We start from the raw sequence: 24,495 nt of genomic DNA on the forward strand, positions 1-24,495 counted from the left end.
AACAGCGCGTGTGAAAATAAATTGGACGTGCCTGACAGGTGCTGAATAAATGGACCGCAAAGGGTTAAACCCAGCCATACTACGCCCATGGACTAACAGAAGAGTTCTCAAGCAACAAGCAATGCTTTCAATAGAAGAGCTGGGACCATCCTATTTAAGGGGAGACACGTTGTATTTCGGTTTGAAATGTTATGCACTGTAGAGTACCTCCATTCCACGGATCTGTGTCTGTTGGTTGATCTGCTGGTTAAGTTGCTGGAGCTCCATTTTCAGCTGCTCCCTGTCTGGGGGCATTGGCATCCTATCAATGAAATGGAAAAGATAATTACCCGTGTGCAATTGTATCACTACTGAGAAAGCCATGGTTCAACAGACTTGTCTGAGAAAGGTACACAAGTACCATGCAAACCCCATGACAACACATGTGCCAATACAGTGCGTCTCATATTTCACAACACGATAATTAACAAATTTAGTTTACGGTTAGTCCAAGGAAATTGTACAAGTGCTGTATTTTCAATACATCCTTTTTTCTGTGCATTGTATAAAAAAATTGCCCATGTTTCATCAAAGTGCCTCCCGAGGTTGTTTTGCACAGTCAATTTCAGGTAAAACAGAAAACTGTTTTAATGGTTGTCAGGAAGACGGTCCTACCTGTCACTGAAGCGTCCCTGAGTTGTCATGTTTTGGTGCTGGGTGTAAGGGGCTGCTCCCCAGCCTCCATGAGTAGTACAAGGGCTGAATTCAGCTGCAGAATAAAAAAGCAACCACATTACGAGAACTCATATAGCTGTACAGTCTCCCCTTCCCACTGTAGATCTGGGGTTGTAGGTAACGCAACGTACATAAAACAGACAGAACCCCTTTAAAAGGTGCAGCACGCTATCTTCTCAAATCTTTCACCAGAGTTTGAATCTAGTTAAAGGTTACAATTGAAATTAGTTTGGTGGTGACCAGTAGGTTTTCAGTTCACAGTGCAAAACCATGAAATGAAAAAAAAAATAGTGCAGGGGCAGATTTTAAAACAAACACTGCTTGAAATGTATTCGGTGGCAAACATGTTTATACTTGTTCATGACTGTAACATATGAACAGTATTACAGAAAAGTATAAAAGAAGAATGTTTAGTCACAATTTGATAAGCAATTCAAGATTTATGCAAAAATCTAAGTGCGAGAGACTGATGGGATGACCAGACATACAGCGACCTCATCCCGTATCCCCAGAATCTGATGTTCAATACCTTGTGCCAATAACGTTAATACCAAGTTTTGTGACAATTGGATAAGTGGTTCCCCAGATACATGGAACATGTAAAGTGTGAGATACTGACGAATGTCCGCCTCCCCTATATCACCTTTGTAGGGGACTTCAGTAATGAAAAGGTGAACAGAAAGATATATTTTATGTCTCCACTGCAGTAATGGCTCAGTCCCGTGGAAGTACCTGAAGCACTGCTATGTTTGTGTGCAGCTCCCTGGGATGAAGCCATGGCCTGCACTGGGCCGGTGGTCTGGTACCCAGTTTTGGAGGTGCGGGAGATCACCCCGAAACGGGACACTGTGGGCAGGGACCCAAACGGAATTATGGGGTCGTCGTCTTTGGCCTCAGCTGATCTTCTCTGCATGTCGATTGGCTGATTCCTCAAACCTTTGCTGTCTACATTCTTCAAAAGAAAGAAAAGGGAAAAAATAGTAATTACGTGAAAGGTGTGGGATGATAAAAAACAGCCTGGAGTCCCTCGTTCCCACACGATGCCACAGAATTTTTCTTGAGAAGGTCCTTTATTAAATCTAAACCAAGGAAGACTGGTCTTAACTACCAGTCAAGACTGAAACAGAAGAAAAAAAAAACTAATAGGAACTGAGAGCTGCAGCCTGTTTAGTTTAAGAACCAAATAACTATTTCAACGAGTACATATTAATCCGGTCCCTGTTACTGTGTAACGATTTCTCCTCAACACTTTGTTAATCAAACACTGTTCGTATAATATTTAGGTCAAAGTTGCACTTAATTGGTTTCATCTTTAAAATGTGATCTGCTTTTTTTCTTGGATAATACTTTTGAATATACAAAAGGCAGTACTTTGGGTAGACTGCTTCTTCATCCAAGCAAGATTATATAGGTCAAATCATTTAGTTAAGAAAACGGAACACAGCATAAATATTTCAATGAATCAAGTTTAGAACATACCTATAAAAAAAAACTAGTGTTTTCATTTAGAGCTCTGTAGTGTGTGACATTTTCAATAAACATTACCCTTTATGAATCACATAATAAAAACCCTAATATTTAAATTACACAGGAGGCTGTTTAATGCACACTAATACATATAGAACTTGCTTAAGTTTTTTGGTAGCTTTGTAATATAGAGCTGGTGACAGAATATTGGTTTGAATAAAGAAAAAACTGCTAAATTAGTCTCACATGGCTTTATATTTTTGCACAAAAAAACCACAATAATCCTGAATGTAAATGAACCCACAAATGAATGTAAATGAAGACTTTAGTGGACAGTGCAAGGGTGTGATAACTCTGTCAGCATATGACTAATTAATGTTAACTAATGTTAACTAATGTGTAAAGGACAGTATGGAGTGATCTAAATGTAATTGAACTCAACAAGCTTGTAAGGCCTTTGTAAAAAAGTAATTCCTTAAAACTAACACAAAGTTGCCCAGTGAAATTTTTAGTACTTTCCTATAAACCTCTCCACCAAGGTAAAACTACTGGGAGTTTTGAAGGTTAACTGGGTAATTGAATAAATGCCACCAAACAAACATTTCGATTTTAATTCTAACATACTTTCTGTGTTGGACAGGTTTCTTTTATGAACCACAAATGATGGTTAATTTCCAGAAACATAAGGAATACTGCCTACTTTATTGTTTCATTGTATATATTCTGAGTATATATTGAGTTTATTCTGAACTGAGCATTATAGGTCCACATAAAAAAAACTACAATACCTAATAATGACATCAATAAAAAAAGATGCAATTACTGTTAATTTGTATATTAGAAAGTTAAAACTGAAATGTCAACATTTTCCTTGAACTCCAGATACCTTTTTTTAACCTTTTTTTCTACAAAAATAATGTACATCTATGGCAGTCAGTTTAGCAGAAATACAAGTAAATAAGTAAATACACAATCCACATGCCCTGCCCCCTGCCCCCAGATTTTGTTCTCTGATGTTCGGAGTTTGAGAATAGGGGTTTTCTTTTATTCTCTCTTTTTTTTTTTTTTTAGTACATCAATTTCTACACATGCTTATACTGTATAGAATTGCAATAATACAACAAATTATGGAGCAGCTTTTTAGATTATTATACCACAAACCCTTATACCGATAGTGCCCTGTTTCAGCACTTAATTATATGATTACACCCTTTACTCTGAGTTCCACTCTCAGTTACTAATTTCTGAAGCTTGATGTGTTTTACTGCTTGTGTGCAAGCTCTGTAACAATAGAAAGAGAAGGGATGATTTAGGGAAGCACTAAAAAGACCTATAGAATTTAGTTTTTTAAAGACCCAGTTAAAAGTCTTTGTCAATAATTTACTGTTCGCGCAAAAGTAAGCAAACAGCAGTAAAAGCAAACACAGATAACCTTGTTTTGAGGACATCCCTCTTCCCTGAAAAAGCACAGAGTTTGCACAACTTTAAATCGAAGGCCTTTTGCTTTGGTAAACTTAAAAAGAACGCCAGGTCTTGTACAGTGTACAAAATGTGCACCACGTTGAATGTTATGCATTTTAGCAGTCTGTTTATTGTTTTGTGCGGAATTAAATACATACATTTGTAAGATCTAAAGCACATAATTACAAGTTTGATATTACACATTGTACACATATTTACAGTCCTGTATTCATTAATACAAAACAGCTAAGAAGCAGAATGTTATAGAATATCTACAACCTTTTATTTCTTTTAAAAAAAAAAAAAAAAAAGAAAAAGCATGTCCACCAAATAATTTACAATTCCTTTAGGTTACTTGTTCGGCCTTCATATTGCTAGCATTCGGCTGTGAATCTCGTCTGTGCTTGGACACTTGCTTGAGCTCAGAGGATGAAAGAAAGCATTAGGAGGCTTTGTCACATTTCCCCGAAGTGCTTTGCGAGGACCTCACTCACCATCATCTCCATGGCTCCCGACGCCATGACGTCTTTGGGCTTGACATCCTTGGTGCCGATGTAGGAGCCAATGGTGTCACATGACCAAGGCGAGTATTCGTTTTCTTTGTACTTCCCAACAGCTTTTGGGTTGTCCTCCAAATACTGAAAAACAAGTTTGCAATCAGTAACGAATATCAAATATTGTATTAAATACTGAATTTATTATTTCAACAGATATTTAAGAGATCTAGACAGAACCAAATTGCACTGTTAAGATAATCTACAAATGAAAGGACGCCATTCAGCCCATCAATACTTTGTTCCTTGCAGCTGATTGACCTAAAATAAAACATGGCTATGTACCCATTTGATGTGACTTTGCGTAAAGAAGGGTCTCCTACCTGTCCTAAGCTCTACTTAATTTACAACTTCATTATAGTTAGTTTTCATTACCACAACCTGTATCTCAGAATAAAATCTGAAAAATTATTCCAGTACCTCTTGTGGGAAATCCGGTGGGAATGGACGGGGCAGCGTTGGGGACGGGGCGAAGGGAGGGGGGGAGATCACCTTCCTCTCCTCCAGCTGAGCCATGATCTCCTTGCGCCGGCGGTGCAGGTAGTCCAGGCTGTGGTGTGGTGGAGTCATCCTGCTGTAGCTTTCCTAAAAGCACAACACACTTGTATGAGTAGGACAGCCAGGCTTGATTTAATACCTGAGCTCTCTGCTTATGTGTAGAAGGAGAAATTACCTTTAAATGGCCCACAATAGCTCCTATTTAATCACACTGTAGGGTGGAATTCGTACCCGTTAATGGGTGAACACAACCAAACAACACAAGACAAGGAAGAGAATAATAATAATAATAATAAATAAATAAACCTTCATTCCTGAAAGACTAGCTAATAATCCTGTAAATCTTACTTGTGCACTTCCAATTGTTAATTAGGTCTCAAAATGTGCAGTTTTCAAAGAAACACCTGTTAGGTAGTACACTAGGTTAAAGAAATCTGTTCAATGGCTTCTTTCCTGTAATTTGCGAATGCTGCACAAACAGATTATTCAGATTGAGCTTTCACCAGAAATCAGGTGCTGACAATCAGGTGAGGGTCATTGTTATTGATTGGGCTGGGTTACCATTGAAAACAAAACAAAGAAACAATTGCTTGGATGTGTGTTAATTACTGCTTTTCTTACTGCATAGAACAGCAATCCACCCAAATCCAAGCAGCTATTTCTTCACTTGTCTCTCACTAGGAATAGTAAATTAGCCCAATCAACACCATTGACCCTCACCTGTTGAAAGCTTGAACAAACTGTTTGTGCAACTCTTATTTACCAACCAGCTGTTTTCTCCATTTGCTTTGTCAGTCACATGCTTTCAATAATAACCGAGAAAGTTCAAATGGAACATATCCTGAGAAAAAGGCATAACAACTGAGAACTCTCTTTACTGCAGAAGCAGATACCATGTTTTAAAATTAAAATACATGTTTACTATAAAATGTGTGAGATCTACAGTACGTAACTAATGGATGTGCAGCAGGTAAGGTTTATTGAATTATTTTGTTAGCTACAATGACTTAAAGTTAACCTTCTGAGTTGTTGTTTTCATACTGTAAATTGCACACTTCATTTTTGATTAAGAGGGGACACTTCTCAAAAAGGACACACACAGAAAACACAAACGTCCGTCAGTCAAAGCTTAAGGTGCGAGACATCAGCATGTACAGCAAAGTAAACTGTAGAGAAAGGCCTTGGACTGATTACATTATATTATGTTTCTGAAGTAAGTCAAAACTACACCCATAACACTGTATTCTGTACTATTGTACCATTTGTCTCCTCCGTTAGTTATTAGTGTTATTAACCACTTGAGCTCCAGGACAATGCGCAGGTCAAGGTTTGGGTCTATTCTTTCAGCCAGGTCTGTCAATATGCGTGCTGTACAGGCTGTGTTGGTGCTGAGGAATGTTTGTTTTGCAGTCGGTGAGGGAAGGGGATATGTCTGGTGACATTTTTATCCAATCGTATTTGACACAAACATCCCTTGCATCAGCAGAAAACCATCAGCGATCACAATGTGTATATATAGTATTACTTTCATTTTGGTAGCGTCTATTTGCAGTATTACTTGTTTACTTTTATATTGGTATAGCATGCTTGCTATTATTGCAAACAAAATACATCAAGATATAAGACTGGTCCAGACATCAGAAGAAAAGAAGAGTTTGATGTAAGACTGGGGAATTTTGAATTTTGAAAACAGTAACTATGAAAGATTTTCTTCTGTTAAAAAGAAGATGAAGATGTGGAGCTGAATCCATCCTTTGATTTTACACCAGAGTTACAGCAATATATATATTATTTATATATATATATATATATAGTTTTTATTGTTTATAAAAAACACATATCAAATGTGTTTGTCTTAGTTATTTTACTTATGTTTTATTGGCTCACAGGGGCTTAATGGAATTGTTTAAAACATTGATTTATGTTTTGTTTTCCATCTAATATTTCAGGGGTACAAATAGCAACTAATTATTTCAAACTCTGGTACCTGGCATGCATTCATTTTTACACCTGGAGTTGAATGGGGTTAATAGTAAGTTCCGTTTGCATAAACCTGAAAAACTCCCCTCGACAGCTCCCTGCTTCCTAATAAACAAGCAGTTAAAATGTAATCCAAACTGCACCTTCCTATTAATAAACATGGCCACCAGGGGGCATTAACATTTTACTCTGAATCCGACGGCTTGGAACTGCTACCTTTTAATAACTGGACAAGTAAATACAGAACAAAATGGTATGAATTTCTTTCAGTGAGTTCCCTCATTGTTCAATTTATTTTAGAGATTTCTGTGAATTATTTTTGTTAAATACATGGTTACAGAAAGTTTACCTATGGAAACTATCAATTTAAAATAGATTTACTTTTAGACAAATATTTTGTACAGAAAATCCGGTCATGCTTTATTTTAAGGGCTGTTTTTTTAGTTTATCGATTTCAAGCATATGATCGACTGGGTATTGATCATCCATAGGGCTCTGGTGTTTGCAGTTTTAGCTGGCCTATTATATATTATTAACTAACAGTTAACAGAAAATATATGTACATTAACATGTTTATTAGCTGTTTGTTAACAATTAATAAACAAAGAAAACGGCCCTTACAATAAAGCATGACCGAAAAACCTAAATCAGGTATGTCCTACACAAGGTAGTCAATTGAATAGTATTGAAGTTGAAATAATGACTGTTATGACAACTCTTTCAGTCCCTTTCCATAAAAAATAAATCTTACCTCTTTCGCATAACAGTTCTATCAAATCAAAATGGATAAAATATGAACCATTTTAAGCTAATTTTGGTGGGAGGTGGCAATAGCAAAAAAGACTCACCCTGTGATAGGGTCGCATCTGGCTGGGGTGTGGGCCGGCAGGGTAGACCTCAGGGGGGTAGCCCTCAGGGGGGTAGCGCTCTCTGCTCTCGGAGAGGTATGGTGACCCGCTTGCTGGTGGCGGGACCTCCACAGGCCCTGGGCTCATTCTCACCATCTCCTCACGCTGGAAGGACTGCGGGGGGCCGTAGGGGCGGCGAACGTCGCAGTGGGCAGGGTACACTGGCTGTGCCATGGGGGGGTACTGCACGGGCGGGCCCGGGTACTGCCTGTCCTGCATGTAGGGGTAGTGATCTGGGTACTGCATGCCTGGCTCGCTGGGTGCCGGCCTGGCGTAGCGAGGCTGGGGATACTGTGAAGATGGGTAGGGGTAGGGTACACCTGCAGAACAAGGAAACATTTCGGATGAGTTGCATATTAAGGCAATTCCATAATGTGCATTTACTGTTTAAAAACACGGTATATAGTACTTCTTTAGGTTATAGGAAGTCTAGTTTTTATGTCTTTTGGGTCATGTTACTGACTGAAAGCTGGTTAACTAATAGGACAAGTAGCTGGCTGGTTAATGACAGGTAAGAAACCACTGAAGGAGTGGGTCAATTTCACCCTTCAGGTGAATTGACCAGGTAAGTGTAACACAAACTGAAACCATGGCTTGCAAACAAAGTGTACTGCCATATATAATGCTTTAAAATAAAAATACATGTTTACTAAAGTGTTTCTTTCAAAACGGTGACCTAGTTGACTGGCAGTCCACAACAGGTAACATGTATGGGATTATTTAGAATAATCAATTTCAGTCAGTGCCAATATATTATTGTCATTTGAAATAAGACCTGGAGGTAAGGCTATTTTAAATTATCCTCAGAATATTTGGTAATTGGGTGGCAATTCTTCACTTACATTGTCACAAAGTGCTGGGATAAAACACAGGCTTTTCATGTTAAAATTCATTAAAAATACCAATATTTGAATACTACATTTTTAAATTAGTTGGAGAACAGTCTTTAGTATAATTGAACCACATTACAGTGAAAAACAAACATCTCAGGATTAAATAAACCCAGTACCCCATCAAATGACCTTGTACATGATTCTGCACAGAAGATTGTGTGCTATTAAACACACCACTTATCCACTAGTTTCCTTTACATAATTTGCAGTCATTTATAAATTTGGTTTTATTGAATACATTTGAAGCAGTGTTTGTTCTAACATTCAAAGGTTTGTCCCAGCACCAAGTACTACAGCCCTTACCTGCTTTACTGAACCAGTTTAATCCAATAAGCTATTTGCTACTAATGATTTTTTTCCCCCATAAACCTGTGGTCAACCTGAAATGTAAGAACATTTTACATAATGGAATACTGATAGAAATGCACTTTGCTTCAGTGGAAGTAAACAAAAGCCAGCACAAGGTTACTGCGAAGGTGAAACACCCTCGCTTCGCTCTACCACCCCCACACATCCTTTATTAATACACATACAAATGTTCGGATGTCAACTTAAAACAAACAAATTTACTGCGTCATACAAATTCCTAGCAGTCAAGTGTTGCTCAATAGTTAATTAAATACAAGGAGGCAGTGGGGACAGTACTGCGATTGCCAACATTCTGTGCTATTTTATTTAAATCTCCCTTTGTGTACAGCACTACCATCACCTCTGACACCACCCTCTTCTAATCATCACATTAAAATGTCCCAGACAGAATATAATGGGAGTCAATGGGGACATGCACCTGATAATATCACTTCAGTTATCGCACTCTGGTTAACATCACATGTATCAGTCACACAACTGATTTCCACCACACTTCTCAAAAAAGTACAGGATACAAAATTGTTGCTGTAAAAATTAAAAATGTTCTATACATAATGTACACAATATAGGATACAGGGCAGTGTAATGCATAGGTTTACATGTTTCATGTGTTTAAATCATTACTATGTGTACTACTGTAATCAATACTTTCTAGTACACCAGCACAATACCATAATTCACTACCGGTAATTTAGTTAATTCTTTGGTAGGCCATGTGGATTGTAAAAGTCCTATATTTCTTTCACTAATTCACTATTTTCAATATTTGATGTGCAGGTCAGATAGCAAAACAAAGGAGGAGCACCATTCAATTTCTTTAGTTTTACAGCAAAACTGCATCCAGTAGAACCTGTCATCCAATCTTGCAAGGCACAATTACACATGCTGCTACCAACTGAATGGTACTGATGGATTTTGAAGCTATTAACATTTCAAGTATTGAGTAATTTTATACGTGTTTCAATATTAACTAAATTGAGTTATCAAATTGATAAATCTTGTGACGTAATTGATTTATTACAATATTTGGATATGCAGTTACTTGGTTGATTACTGTTTTGTTCACATTCATCTAAATATAACATTAGTTTTGCACCAGGGCCTAATAAATCCTAGAGCCGACACTGATGTGCTACAAAAGAGCCTTTTTTTCCGCAACACAACTGGACAAAGGCCGTTTAGAGAGCGTATTGGTCAAAGTGAGGACATATTAACACCGAATTTGGCAGCTTATGGTCGCAGACAAATGCATTTGCACCCTACACAATACAAGAAAACATGTTAACTACAAGCATTTAATGAACATTGGCCACTAATTAATATGACAAAAGACCAAAATACACAATTTCTGGTAGTTAGACAATATTTATAAAAAACAAAAAGCCCTTAAGCAATTTCAAATATTTGTTCATGATGAAAGTATTGACATCTTTACATTACGTCTGTACAATTTTAACAGAACAAATTTATTGAAAGCCATTACACAGTAACTACGCTGCATTAAAAAAGTCAATAGCTGGAAAAAGTAGTGATTATTTCCAACACCTGTTGACGAACATTTTGGCAACACAGCAGATGAGTTGGATTCACGATAAGCACTTGTAGCAAACTACAACAAAGGGCATGGCTACAGAACATTATCAGATAAATATGGAAGACCAAAATCCACAACCAAAGCAATTATCAAGTACCACAGAACAAATTAAACTGATATGCTTCAAAAAAGTGGATGTCCAAAGAAAAATGATGGGTACAGCAGGTAGAAGAATCGTCTGAGCAACTAAAAACTGTCAAGGACTTAAAGATTTAGAAGCATCAGGTATATGTGTGCACGAAAGAGCTGTAGAGAAGCAGCTGAGTAGACATCGCTGCAAACCACTTTTAAAGAAAACTCAGAAAACAGACGGCCTTAAATTTGCCACGAAATATGTACAGGAATCTGAACAGCATTCAACAAAATTCTCTGGTCCAGAGACTAAAATAGAACTTTTCCCCAAAAATGGACCGAAGTATAATTGGAGGAAAAAAAGGGTAAGCCTTCAATGAAGAAAACCTTGTACTTACATTTAAACATGTTGGTTTGATCATGATATGGGGGCGTTTTAGCAGTTCAGCGACTGGAGACATTCATGTAATTGAAGATCGAATAAATGTAGCCAAGTATCAAAACATTCTACAAAGTACAATGAAGCTGATAGGTAGACCGTTTACCTTCCAACACAACAACGACCCAAAGCATACAGCTAAGTCAACCGTGGAATTCTTCAAGAAAACAAAGATGAAAAGTTCTGGAACGGCCTTCGTAATCACCTGACCAATTCTCTCATATTACTGAATTACAAATGGTACATTGAAATTTTGTTCTGTTTGATATTTTATTTTAAAACACTGAAACTCAAAATCAATTATTGTAAGGTGACATTGGTTTTATGTTGGGAAATATTTTTAAGAAAAATAAAAAACTGGAATATCTTGCTTGCATAAGTATTCAACCCCCACACATTAATATTTGGTAGAGCCACCTTTCGCTGCAATAACAGCTTTAAGTCTTTTAGGGAATGTACCAGCTTTGCACACAGTGTCGGACTGATTTTGGCCCATTCTTGGCAGATTTGCTCCAGGTTGGTTGGACGACGCTTGTGGACCGCAATTTTCAAATAGTGCCACAGATTCTCAATGGGATTGAGATCAGGACTTTGACTGGGCCACTGTAGGACATTCACCTTTTTGTTCTTGAGCCACTCCAATGTTGCTTTGGCCTTGTGCTTGGGATCATTGACCTGCTGAAAGGTGAATTTCCTCCCAAGCTTCAGTTTTTTAGCGGACTGAAGCAGGTTCTCTTGCAGTATTTTCCTGTATTTTGCTCCATCCATTCTTCCTTCAATTTTAACAAGATGCCCAGTCCCTGCTGATGAGAAGCATCCCCACAGCATGATGCTGCCACCATCATACTTCACTGTAGAGATGGTGTGTCTTGAGGCACGGGCAGTGTCAGGTTTGCGCCACACATAGCGCTTTGAGTTTTGGCCAAAAAGCTCTATCTTGGTCTCATCTGACCACAAAACCTTTTCCCACATCGCAGCTGGGTCACTCTCATGCTTTCTGGCAAACTCCAGACGTGCTTTCAGATGGTACTTTTTGAGTAACGGCTTCTTTCTTGCCACCCTCCCATACAGGCCAGTGTTATGCAGAACTCTTGATATGGTTGACTGGTGCACCATTACTCCACTCCCAGCCACTGAACTCTGTAGCTCCTTCAAAGTGATTGTTGGCCTCTCTATGGCTTCTCTCACGAGTCTCCTTGTTTGAGCGCCGAGTTTTGAGGGGCGGCCTTTTCTTGGCAGTGCCTGGGTGGTGTGATGCAGCTTCCACTTCCTGATTATTGATCCAACTGTGCTCACTGGGATATCCACACACTTGGATATTATTTTGTACCCTTTCCCTAATCTATGCATTTGTATTACTTTATCTCTAACTTCTGTAGAATGCTCTTTGGTCTTCATTTTCCTTCAGATTCATAGCCTGACCAATGATCCTTCAACAGTGGGGTTTTTATCCAGAAAATGTGACAGCAACTTTAATGGTTCACAGGTGGAGGCCAATGGTAAGGTAATTGTGTCCTCGTTAGGGCAATTCCTTTCATCTGTGTAAACTGGGAGCTTCCACAGCACAGGGATTGAATACTTATGCAAGCAAGATATTTCAGTTTTTTATTTTTCTTAAAAATATTTCCCAACATAAAACCAATGTCACCTTACAATAATTGATTTAGAATTTCAGTGTTTTAAAATAAAATATCAAACGGAACGAAATTTCAATGTACCATTTGTAATTCAGTAATATGAGAGAATTGGTCAGGGGTCTGAATACTTTTGCAAGGCACTGTATATATACAGGATCAACACAGCACCTCTTGAACCTCCATTTACAAGTTTTAGACAGCAAAAAGTAAACAAACCAGATTATGCAAGTGCACGCATAGTGATCTCTGAGGAACGCGTTGTGCTGCTTTGGAGCAAGTCAGAATCTCATGGGACAAAAAAAAGAAGTCATTCTGAAATGCCTCGCTTAAACGGTGCCCAACTTGCTGGAAATGTTGTGTAGTGATTTTTACAATGATTTATATTTTTTTTGTTGCAATTTTGTTATGTGGAATGTAATAAACAAGAACCAAAAATGAGTTTTTTCCCCTTCATTTTACAATGCCATTTCCACATTTGTTTTGTTTAAAGTTAAATTTCAGTTTGTTTGCTTGTTCAGTTACAAAAAAAAGCTACAATGAAAAGGTGTCTATGGTCACTGTTTACTGTGGAGAAACGGCAATGGCAAGGAATGAAAATAAAAAAAATGCGGTGTCAACTTTATGTACTATTTATTTCGGGAATAAACAAAACAACATTTAACTTGAACAGCTATTTGACATCCTTTGTTTTGTAAATTCACTGGGGTAAAGTAAGGCCTACACAACTTATTTTTTACTCCTGGAACATGCGGTCTCTGCCTGCGTTCTGAGCAATATAATGGCTTTTATTACTTTTTGAAAACGAACGAATACCCGAACGAATATTTAAATTATAAGCAAACATCCGAACATAAAAATCCTGTGTTCGTCTCAGCACTAAAATTATGTGCTGTTAAAAGCTTAGTATTTCTGGCCTAGTGACAACATGTGAACTGCTTGTCTGAACATCTCTATCTGCATCTTAAGAAAAGCGTTCACGTCAATAACTGTCTTTCTACATGCGGCTGGAAGTGATGGAAGAGCAATGGGGGTAGACGTCAAGTGCAGAGAAAGACTTAATGAACATCTTTGAAATCCTCTCGTTTTGTTTGCTCTCACCTGCTGGGTACGGAGGGTGCTCATACGGGGCTGCAGAAGCCGGTGGTCTTGGATCCTGGTAGTACATATCACTTGGTTGCTGTGTGTACATCTGGGATCCCCTGGGCACCATCTGGAGCTGCTTGGACATTGAGGGGTGTTCTGTGGGCATTCTGGGGTGAGGCATGGGGTGGACATTCATGGGCATTGCTGGCATGGAGCCCTTAGAGACAGAATCAAGCCTGCAAGACAACAGAAATATATGTCAGGAACTTTAAAAGGAATACATCTGTATGTAGTCATTTGCTCTGGTTTACACATTTCACATGAGGGTATGGAATGGGCTGCATAAGCGCCTTTCACACTGGCATGCTCTACCAAGGTCAGATGCTATTCTGGTCGTGACCCGGTGTTATGCGGGTTGGCTTCACGATTTCTCACTACTTTTTGAAGAAGCAGGGTCATCCTGGGTGACAGAAGCAATAACGCAACGCCCCGGAAGCAGCTTGTTACAGACGCTTCCATCCAAGCTTCTTTGGATTAAATTTACAGACCAAATGTTGATTAGAGCAAATGTTTCTTCACCCCTGCTGCAATCTGGCTCATGTGTCTCAAATCAACAAAAAATACAGCTAAACAGAATAAACACATGTTCCTTACGGAAGTGAAACCTTCCCGCACGCGTGGCTGTTTATTACTACTTGCACTTACCAACGGCCAGCAATTTGTCTCACTCGACCCAGGTCAAAGCGTGTCAACTCGGGTACGTGGTTTCACACTATGCGGGATTGTGACGCGGGTAGCCAGAACCCGGGTAGGAGCGCCAGTGTGAAAGGGGCTATAGTCATGTTGTTGAGGCAGAAACACATGGATTCTTTAAGACTCTACTTGACAAGGTTCTGAGATCAATCAGCTATTACGAACTGGACAAGCTTAGATAGACCAAATGGCCTCCTCTCGTTTGTACTTTTTCTTATGTTTATGTTTCCTGTGTCAGAGTGCGAGAGACAGGAAGTAAGTAAAGTCCTTGATAAATATATGCCGTAAATTACTAAAATTGTTGATATATTAGAAGCTGATTGTACTTCATTATGTAGAATACACAGTAAATGAACAGTGGAAACATCAGTGGAATATGCAGAATATACAATAATCCACAAGCCACGTATATTCAACTCATTTTCATTCAGTATCCTCCATTTATAATTACTATACTGGTGTAAAGCCCAAACATTACCCAGAAAAAAAAAAAAGGTTATATTATTTCAGTTATTGTTCAGTGCGCCATATCTTTGGGCTCCAGTTACATTAAGACCACTAAGCCATTGGACATGTAGAGTTCTTAATTTAAATATTTAAGATTTGCTTTCGTGAAAGACACAACTAACACCTCCTTCAGTTCCATATAAAAGAAAGTTCACTACAAAGACCATTTGAAAGGGATCTCTGTGGCGCTTTTTGATAAGTGATTATATTAAGACATGGAAGAAAATGGAATGGGAAAGAAAAGTATTGAAGGATGGGAACAAATAAAATGAAAGAAGGGGAGACAGGGAAAACAAAACAAAGGAACAAGCAAGAAAAGCTAAATATTAGCCTGCTAAGGACATTCTTTCCATGGACCAAATTTTGGATCGCTTGCTGTGTGTTTTCACAAAATTGAACCAAATTTGCAGAATCATTTGAAACCTTTAGGGAAAGGTACATGGAAACAAGGCCTTGTTAGATGGTAAACGATAGAAATGCCAACACAGAGTAAGTGATGAAAATAAAGCAGGAAGCAGGATTTTCTCTTACAAGTCTGGGGGAGATCCGGGGGCGCTGATACTTAGGTGCTCCATTTTCCCTGGTTTGAGCCCTGTGTCGTACGAGCAGTCTGTCCCGCGGGAGATGAGCTGCGGCATGTGGCCCCCCGAGCCGGCTGCTACAATCCCGTTGGTCAGGGAGGAGGGTTTCCGCACAGCACCCTCCAGCCCCCCATCATCTGACAGCAGACCGGACAAGCCCACCTCATTGAGCTGCGTGAGGGACTGGCTCAGGGGTCTTCGGGCTGCCAGGCGCTTGTTCATCTTGCGGTACCTACAGGAGCAAGACGCCATTTTAACCTATTGCATTGAGCGTGCGCACTGTATACTGAAATTCGTTCATGTACAGCAAGACACTAACGCAACATGGGGCTGTTATCTTCTTATTGAAGCTAGTTTCGGGTTTTTTATTGTAGGGGTCAGTCCGCTAAAGAACAGTAACTGTGGGGTGTTATTTCCTTTTCTTTTCTAGGTGTTAGATTTTTAAATGTCAAAGTCGGTTACATTTTGGAATCCGCTTTATTAACAACAACGATTTTGTTTTATACAAAACATTAAAAAAAATAAGAAAGGAAGGGAGGCCATTCGGCCCACCTGAACTCATCCAGATTGATCTCAGAACTTTGTCAAGTTGGGTCTTAAAGGATCCAAGTGATTCTGCCTCAACATGAGTAGGTAGCCCATTCCATACCCTCACCACACTGTGTGAAGTGTCTCCTTCCCTCTGTACTAAGTCTGTCTCTTGCATTAGTGCAAACTGCTCCTGTTTTTTCTTTTCTTTTTTAAAAACGCATCTATCTTTAGGAAAGAAATAAAGGACAGATAGATATTTCTACTTGCGTGTGTGTAGTTGTGTATACAAGTACAATTTATTATTTAAAATGTGACCTCCTAATTATGTCGCTACTTTATATTTTAAATATTTTTTAATATTACTGCTTCATATCCTGACATGTGGGAAACGATTTTATCAATCTGTATGGTGCCAAAAATGAACCTTCTCTGTCACTATGTTATTGTCACTTGATTACAAAGGAAGAAAGTGGATGCAAATGCTAGGACTGAGCAGTTCAGGAAATGTGTAATTGGGGTATGTATCATTATTTTGTGCAACCAGTTAAGCCCAAGTACTTGTAGTCATGTTTACAAATTTACAAATCTGCCATTGTGTGCACACATACATACATATTAGCAGGGCACAAAAGGATGTGTAATTTTACAAATTAAAGAAAAAATGGTGAAGATAAATTCAGGGTGTAGTGGAACATTTTGCTTGAACTTTTTAAGCTCTAAAGTCAAAGCACTAATGTCTGCAAGACCATGTTTAAAAACAGTACTTCACAAAGTGGGTTGTACAGAAGCCCCACATCCAATATGCACATTGAGCACATAAACAAACACTTGGAACACAATCGTGGAAAATGGAGCACAGAATGCAAGCAGACAGCAGGCTACCAGCAACAGTGACAGCAAAACAGCAAGGGGAGCTCTAGAAATGGGGGCATATGGCAGACAGATTAAGTGACAGAAGAGAATGAAGGTGGAGTGGATCCTAAAATGGAACATAGTGCCGAAAGAGTATTTTTTCAAATGACATTGTTAATGTCCTCTTCTATTTTTAGAATGTTTGCAATCATTCTCCGTACAGCAATTATTTACATTCTGTGTTTTATAAAAGTATGTTACAGTGTTTTCTGAGTTTAGGAGCTGCTCTTCGGTTATTGCCATAGATATATGTAAAGTAGGCTAGATCAGCCAAAGTGAGACTGTCTCCCACTTCTATAAAAACATGAATGCCAATCTAGCCTATATGTATCTATGGCAGGCACCTGGAACTGAAGAGCAACTCCTTAACTCAGACGAAAGCATCTTAACAGACTAATCAAAAATAGAAATATAAACTTGAAACTACTTTTAAAAGTGAATGTTTTTGGTACAGGCCAATCTGAAAATATTAATTTGGATTTTCAGAATTTGTATTTTTTTGTATGAAATTGTTGGACACCAAGATTTTATTTTCATAGTTCTATTGTAGATTTTTGCAACCTGATTCCCTCGATATAAAAATCTGAACTACAAATCACCATCAGGGATCCAAGGATAAAAAAGGGCCACAGCACTGTCTGGTTATAATAACATCACTGCTCAAAATGTATATAAATAAATAAAAGGCTCTTACTTTTCTAGTTCTTCCTGAGAATGTGCAAAGGTACAGCTGGCCCCCCGAGGGCACCCTCCTTTTTGCTTCATATCCCGACACATGTATGTTTTGTACTTGCTGTGCTGAGGAGGCTGGAAGTGAAAGCGAAGGCATTCGTCACTTTAAAACAGAAGAGCATGAAATAGAACGGAAGAGGGAAACCCATGGAATATTGAAATAATGATGCCATCTAGGTACAACAGTCAGGGAAAGCTTATGGGTTCATGTCTGGGGGGGACTGTGCTTCAATAGAAATGCAGTTTAGTTGTATTCTTTTTCACTTTTTCAACTTGTAAATGCAGAGGTAATTGTTTTAAATTATCTACAGTTAGCCAAATAGGCAGGAGAGACAACTAAAGCCATTGCTACAAGTACATGCAACAGTTAAATGACAAACGTTTCGACACTTCTTTTTAAAATGTTTTTCATCACATTTATTAAGTTTAAGTATTTCTAAATGTAGCACTATTGAGTGTTTAATAGTTATGGATGATACATAAACATATTCCTGAAAGCATATATAGTTTAAGCATTTACAAGGTCAGACCACGAAGCATCTCCAATTACAAACACTTCTCTTATCAAGTACTTGCACATACTGGTTTCCATTCTACTGGAATAAGCTATTCGCATGAAAAGTGAACTCCTGTTACCTGCTGCTGGTCGGTGCCTTTCTTGCTGTGGTTCTGAATGAAATCCACCAGTCCGTGGACCACGGTTTTCACAGCGACCAACCCCTTCTCCAGCTGCTCCCACGTAGGGGGAGGTGCATCTAAACACGGAAAAGACATGTGATTTAATACACTTTATATCAAAACACAATTAATTTAAAAAGCAATGCTCGAGCACAGCTTTGAATGTGAGCCCATGACTCCAACCCCAGCTAAATGAATTTTCACATTGCTACAACTGCTCCAAAGCAAAAGATTCCTAATACTTTCCAGATGGACATGCCATAAAGTTAACCCTGTCTAATTCAGCCCATCTACAAACTGGCATCATTTTTGGGTCTCAGCCAAATCCCTATGGAAATGGATGGTGTGATATCCTCCGAAACCTGTCTATTCTGTCTATTCTGACATCTTGTAAATCCAAAGCAAGACGTTGCGTAGACACCAACATGTCCCACCACCTCCATTCTAAATTGTGCAGTTCTTCAACAGCAAATATAAAATGTCTAACTTCCACACAACAAGCTATGTCTTGATAGAAAAAAATTGGGCTTAACAAAAAAGCAGACTGTTTACCAAAACCAACACAAAAGAGCAAAGCAAACAATTCAAAACCGCAAGGCAAACCATTTTATACCTTCTGAAAATAAAAGCATCACAGAGAAAACCAGAATGCCAGCAGGAAGTGCCTGAATCCTGCATGCAGGTATGAACGTCTTTCTATGGGAATAGTTTAAATAGGCATGTGCTAATAACAGGTACAGATTTTGTTGAGGCATTGTGGTGTTTATTATACCTTATGTACGGTATTAAAGTTGTTTTTTTAAGGGTTCAAATAGTAGTCCTTTTCCTGTAATCCAACACACTGTCTAATCTGGCACAATTTTCCAATCCCTAGCAACATTGGATTGGACAGGTTTTACTGTCTATTTACCTAATGTCTTACACTCTGCAGGTGTGTTGGAGGACAAAGGGCCTTGCTAAATATTATTTACATGACGTTTATGTAATGCAAATGGTATTGTATAGCTGGCACTGGAACCTATCCAAGTTGCACTACATTTTGAACCTGCCTCTTCTGACTGCACATTAGTTCAGTGAACCACCTGCCACAATCTGGTTAAAACCTATTTAGATGTCATTCATTTATGTAAATATTTATATTTACAATTTTGTAACCCCTGATTTTTTCACCTGTATAAGAATGTCAAATTCCCTCACCACAGCAATTCCCCAAAACAGCTCAGCCAATTGACACTTTATACCCAGGCACTCGAGAGCGGGTGTCAGCAAGCTACCGGCCTCTGGAGGACAGAGACCAGCCCTACAGGAGTCAGCTTGAGCTCACCACGTGCCAGGCCACCAGGGTCCGCTGGAGTGCAACGAGAACCCCCCCCCCAGCAATTTCCATCAACTTTACACAGCCAGGAACCTGCGCTTCCCTACACACCATGTGGTCCTGCCTTTACCAGAGGAGCCACTCAGGTACCCCTTCTGTGTTTTTTTCTAACTATTTGTATGATATGAGACTAAAACAGCAAAAGCTGGAGCAGTGCATTACCTGGGCTGGGGTCGATGTTAGCCAGCAGCTCGAGGTGGGGTCGGAGACGGTTCAGGTTGGCAGGGTCTCCCGTCCGCTGGAGCGCAATAGTCAGTTCCTGAACACTCTGGGCGAATGAGGCCGGCGTCTGCAACTTAACCAGAAGGATTTCCGGTAAAGTAAACAGCTATACATTAAAGTTTGCTGACCATGTATGTGGTCTGAAGTTAATAATACATAAAGTAATGACAACAAAAATCCCAGGAACCTGGTTTTAAGTAACGTTTAATTTTACAAATCGAGGAGATACTGTAGTAGGGCTGTATTGTACATTTACAGCTAATTAAAGTAAAAGAATACTTGGCTGAATTTTCAATAAATTTCACTAAACAAAAACCTGACTATCCTAACACTAGTGAGGAGGAAATTACAATTTATAATATGTTTAAATATATAATGTCTATTACAAAAGGATTTATGTAAGTTTAACTAAGATTTTTCAAGTTAGACTCCGTGACAAAAGAAGTGGTTAAAATGCATATTCCTGTCTGTGGTGAAACCCCCATTCAAACAAAACAATTTGGCTAGAGACCCACTGATGTGCCGAGCTTCAAAGACAGTTGTTCACACTTTGGTGAATCTCTTAAAGACTATTTGATGTGATATGAATAACTGAATATATTTTGAATGCCAGTTCTAATATTATGCTCTATTGATATTTTTAACCTTTTGAATTGTGTAAGATTTGTCCGTTTCTTTTTTCTGTTACTTAGCACTGATATATATTGCATCTTTTAAATAAAAGTTGTATTAAATAAAGATTAAATTAAAATGTAATCTTTGTATTTTAATTAACTTTTTACATTAAATTGTAAACTTCAATCCATTTTTTTTTTTTTTTAAGATAAAATAAATCAATTGAAATACAGGTCGGTGCCGCTTTATCGGGATGCCTCGGGAGAAGGAAAAATATCCTGAATAAGTGGCTGTCCCAATCAAACGAGAGGCAGCTAAGACGACCTTAGGTCACACTTTTTTGTTTCTTAATGAAAAGAAAAATAATAAAATTACATCACATTATGATTAAATGTTAAATAGATCATTTAAAATACGAGTCAGTTTTTTTTAATTACTAAACAATTAAATCGCTGTTTATTTCTACATGAAAAAAAATAATGAAATCACATCTCATCACAAGGCAAGCCAACTGCGATGCTGACACGCCAACTTTCTTTGCAACAGCAACCTGAGAAACCACAGCAGACTCCTCCTTCAAGAGTTCAACGTGGTTTACGCAAGTCACAGAGTAATCACGTACTCACTGCACTGTGAAAAGCGAACTCCGTTCATCATTTGAAAATAACATATCCCACTGTACCCCATTTAAGCAGAAATCCGATTATCAGTATCCCAATTAGGTGCCGCCGACTGTACTAAAAACTGTGTTCTAATTGTACTTGACCTTAGACATTAAAAATAATCCTAAAATATACCTCATACTGGAATTTCAGAGAACCAAGTTTAGTACACCACTACAAAAGAACAAAGTGATCTTGACACATTTTTTAGACTAATTATCAGTACAGCTAGGCATAGTTCATTTAAGATTTTCTTCAAGTAGATAGTGAATTCAAAATTAATGGAAGGAACTGTTTGTCATCTCTTGTTTAAGCTCTACACCCATTTTGGTATCAAATTGATGTAACTTAAAAAAAGGATGGTGAGTAAGTAGATTCAAGAAACTGCACAGAGTCCTTTTCTTCAATCAGTTGTTAGGTTTATTGAAATATGCAGGGAGTCTGGTCCCAGGTACAGGACAAACAGAATACTCGTTCTTACAATTGTTGCATGACATTAACCCTTTGCGGTCCATTTATTAATCGCGCGTCAGGCACGCCAGGTCTAATTAATTTTCACACGCGCAGTTAATTTTATACGCGCTGTTTAAAAGTATTTTTTTTCACAGTCAAACGGGTTTAAATGGCCCTGCATATCAACAAAGCACACACTAGGCATCTCCAGCCCCGCCCCACCCTTTCGTTTGCTATAGCGTTCAGCTATGTAAGAAATAAATAATAATAATAATAATAATAGTCGTACATACCGATCGATCATCTCCCGATCACTCGTTTTATCACCAAACTCCTCAATAATGCGATCCAAGTCATTATTTTATTACTATAACATCTGAAAAAAGCTCTGCAAATGTCCATGATAGTCTCAGTGCGCTGACGCACTTAGCCAGGTTGTTTACTATAAACGCCCATTATCTGATACCATGTATGACTATTCATGAAATACGCCTTTTTTTTTTTCGACTTGTCTCGGCTCCTGTCGCTCCCACTCGGCAATTGAATGGTTTTCTCGGCTTTTTCCGGAGAAAAAAACGACTAAACACCCGTTTATTGCGTTGCTATAATGATGTCGGACCCAGTCCGACAAAGGACCTGTGAGGAATAATTGCAATGTCGGACCCAGTCCGACAATGGACCGCAAAGGGTTAAATACCCTTCTGCATAGGTGTCTCTCTCCTCCTCTTTCTCCGACACTTAACCAATAGAAAAGGTACAACTCATTATCCTGTTACCATATATTTCATTTAGTGTGAGTGTGTGTGTGTGTGTGTGTGTGTGTGTGTGTGTGTGTGTGATCTAGTGTGAAGACCTCTGAACTCAGTGCATTCTTCAGACCCCTGATGCCACAAAGGTCCATACATCTGGTTTTTGTCATCTTCTTGAGACCTTTTCTCTTTGGATCTCTCTGAAGTCTTAGAGCCTGGCTCCTTCTGGTCCCCTTGAAAACTAGCTTTATGACCCCGTCATAAACCAGCTGTATTTTCTAAGCAAAAACCTGTTAACTAGTTTTATACCCCAGTGGACTCCCCGAAGGGCAAGCTCAAGCTTCTTTCATGTCAGGGCTGGAGATCAAAGGACTTGTTTGTACAGCCGTGTGCTGCTGGCCAGCCATTTGCTTTGACACAAAAGAATCTTTTTCAGTTGTTACAACTTCAGAGTAACTTCTCTACCATATTGCAGCTTTCATCTATCACAGCAGTGCTTGTATTTTTGGAACTAACAGTTTTTTCTATCCAATGTTAAATCACTTTTCAGAAAAATAACATGAATACAGCCGTCATTCCTCATGCGTAGCAAACTGCTATTCAATACTTGTTCCATGTTTTCCAACACAAATTAAGTCTATTGAGTGGTATCTGGTGGCTTTCACCCTGCTGGGTGCCCCTTACCTTGTCGATGATGGACTGCATGTGTGATTTGTGGGACTGGTCCCCATAGAGCAGCGAGGACCACTGGTCAGGGGCGATGCGCAGCCCCCCCTCCATGGCGATCTGGACGATCTGAGAGTCGTGTTCCCGCCGGAGAGCTTCGTACGTGCGGAACTCCTCCTTCAGCTGCATCAGCGAGGAATCCTCATCTCGCTTCGTTACCTAAACAGGAAACGACACACACGAGACTGCTTGGATTCATTCAGTCAAAATTCCATAAAATGTATTAAAGCAACTGTATTTAACAGAACAGTTCCATAAAATTCCTTCACCATGCACATCCATTCATTGTATAGGTCTAAAAAGAAACACCGTGTAAAACAACAGTATTTTCATTTTAAAACATGGTATCTGGTACTACATCGGTTAAATACATCTGTTTGCAAGCTACGCTTTTAGAATGAATGCCTTGCACTTTCTGGGTCATTTCAACTGGAGGGTTAAAATGTCCACACCCCTTCACTAGCTTCTTTCCTGTCAATAACCAATTGGCTGCTTCCCCTAGTGACTCACACGCTTTTAACCAGTAACATGACCCCAAAAGACACTGCTTAGGTTAAACAACCAAGGAAGTGCAAAGAGCAAACCTAAGAATAATAAGGCATAGAAACCGAGAGCTTCCTTTAACCTAAAGAAGCACCAGATACCATGTTTGAAAATGAATACATCTGTGCTGTGACATGTTTCTTTTCTAAAAGATTTACGGACCCATTTTGTTTGCTAAAATTTCTTTAAGTGAAAGTATAACTGAAAGCTTCTGGACAAAGTATAATCAGGGATTCAAATAAATGATCCATAGTGAGTTTAGATCTTTGGTTTATGTACAATAATGCAAAAATATTTTTATTCAGAAACCATAATTTAAACAAAACATTCAGGAATGAGACATGGGCTAGTCTACTTTTATTGATCCCTACTACTAAACGTAGGTCTGCGGTTATTATATAATGCAGTAGTTCTGGTGTGAGGAGCACTTAGTGCTCCAGAACCCCCTGCAGTGTTTACAAGAAACCCATTACTTTCCTTCACTGTATCCTGCATTGTCCATATCGCAGACATTTTTTTTCAGCATAATCCACATTGTTTTGATATTTGTATTTACACATCCTAAGTAAATCTGCAAGGGAATTACTTTTAATATTTACTCAGAAATATTTTCCATGAATGTTTCTTCTAAATATCGTAGAGTATCCAGTTCATGCTGCCTCCTGCAAAAATGCTGGTGATTAAAACGAATGCCGTATTGTGGGAACAGAAAATCACTGTTGCAGGACGGAGCATTATTTGGATACTCTGCGATCCTTAGAAGTAAACATATTCCCCAGTATATTTA

At 38.7% G+C, this 24,495-nt stretch overlaps 1 protein-coding gene across 4 annotated transcripts in view; it reads right to left on the minus strand.

The window, feature by feature from the left end:
• The window catches only part of LOC117404056 (roquin-1-like), a 78,412-nt gene that overhangs the window by 11,699 nt on the left and 42,218 nt on the right, over nucleotides 1–24,495 (minus strand). For 2 of the 4 annotated variants that reach the window (XM_059031908.1, XM_059031906.1), the window contains exons 6-17: nucleotides 23,124–23,324; nucleotides 19,901–20,033; nucleotides 18,322–18,440; nucleotides 17,648–17,760; nucleotides 15,461–15,742; nucleotides 13,685–13,905; nucleotides 7,523–7,902; nucleotides 4,617–4,781; nucleotides 4,137–4,280; nucleotides 1,447–1,666; nucleotides 655–748; nucleotides 208–301 (exon numbers count right to left, since the gene is read on the minus strand). In XM_059031908.1, the coding sequence (XP_058887891.1) occupies nucleotides 208–301; nucleotides 655–748; nucleotides 1,447–1,666; nucleotides 4,137–4,280; nucleotides 4,617–4,781; nucleotides 7,523–7,902; nucleotides 13,685–13,905; nucleotides 15,461–15,742; nucleotides 17,648–17,760; nucleotides 18,322–18,440; nucleotides 19,901–20,033; nucleotides 23,124–23,324 (2,166 nt within the window). The remainder of the gene's footprint in view (nucleotides 1–207; nucleotides 302–654; nucleotides 749–1,446; nucleotides 1,667–4,136; nucleotides 4,281–4,616; nucleotides 4,782–7,522; nucleotides 7,903–13,684; nucleotides 13,906–15,460; nucleotides 15,743–17,647; nucleotides 17,761–18,321; nucleotides 18,441–19,900; nucleotides 20,034–23,123; nucleotides 23,325–24,495) is intronic. The other 2 variants (XM_034924171.2, XM_059031909.1) reach the window with 2 other exon arrangements.

This window comes from Acipenser ruthenus, chromosome 10 (genome assembly GCF_902713425.1).
Source record: "Acipenser ruthenus chromosome 10, fAciRut3.2 maternal haplotype, whole genome shotgun sequence".
In the NCBI taxonomy this organism is placed as follows: Eukaryota; Metazoa; Chordata; class Actinopteri; order Acipenseriformes; family Acipenseridae; genus Acipenser; species Acipenser ruthenus.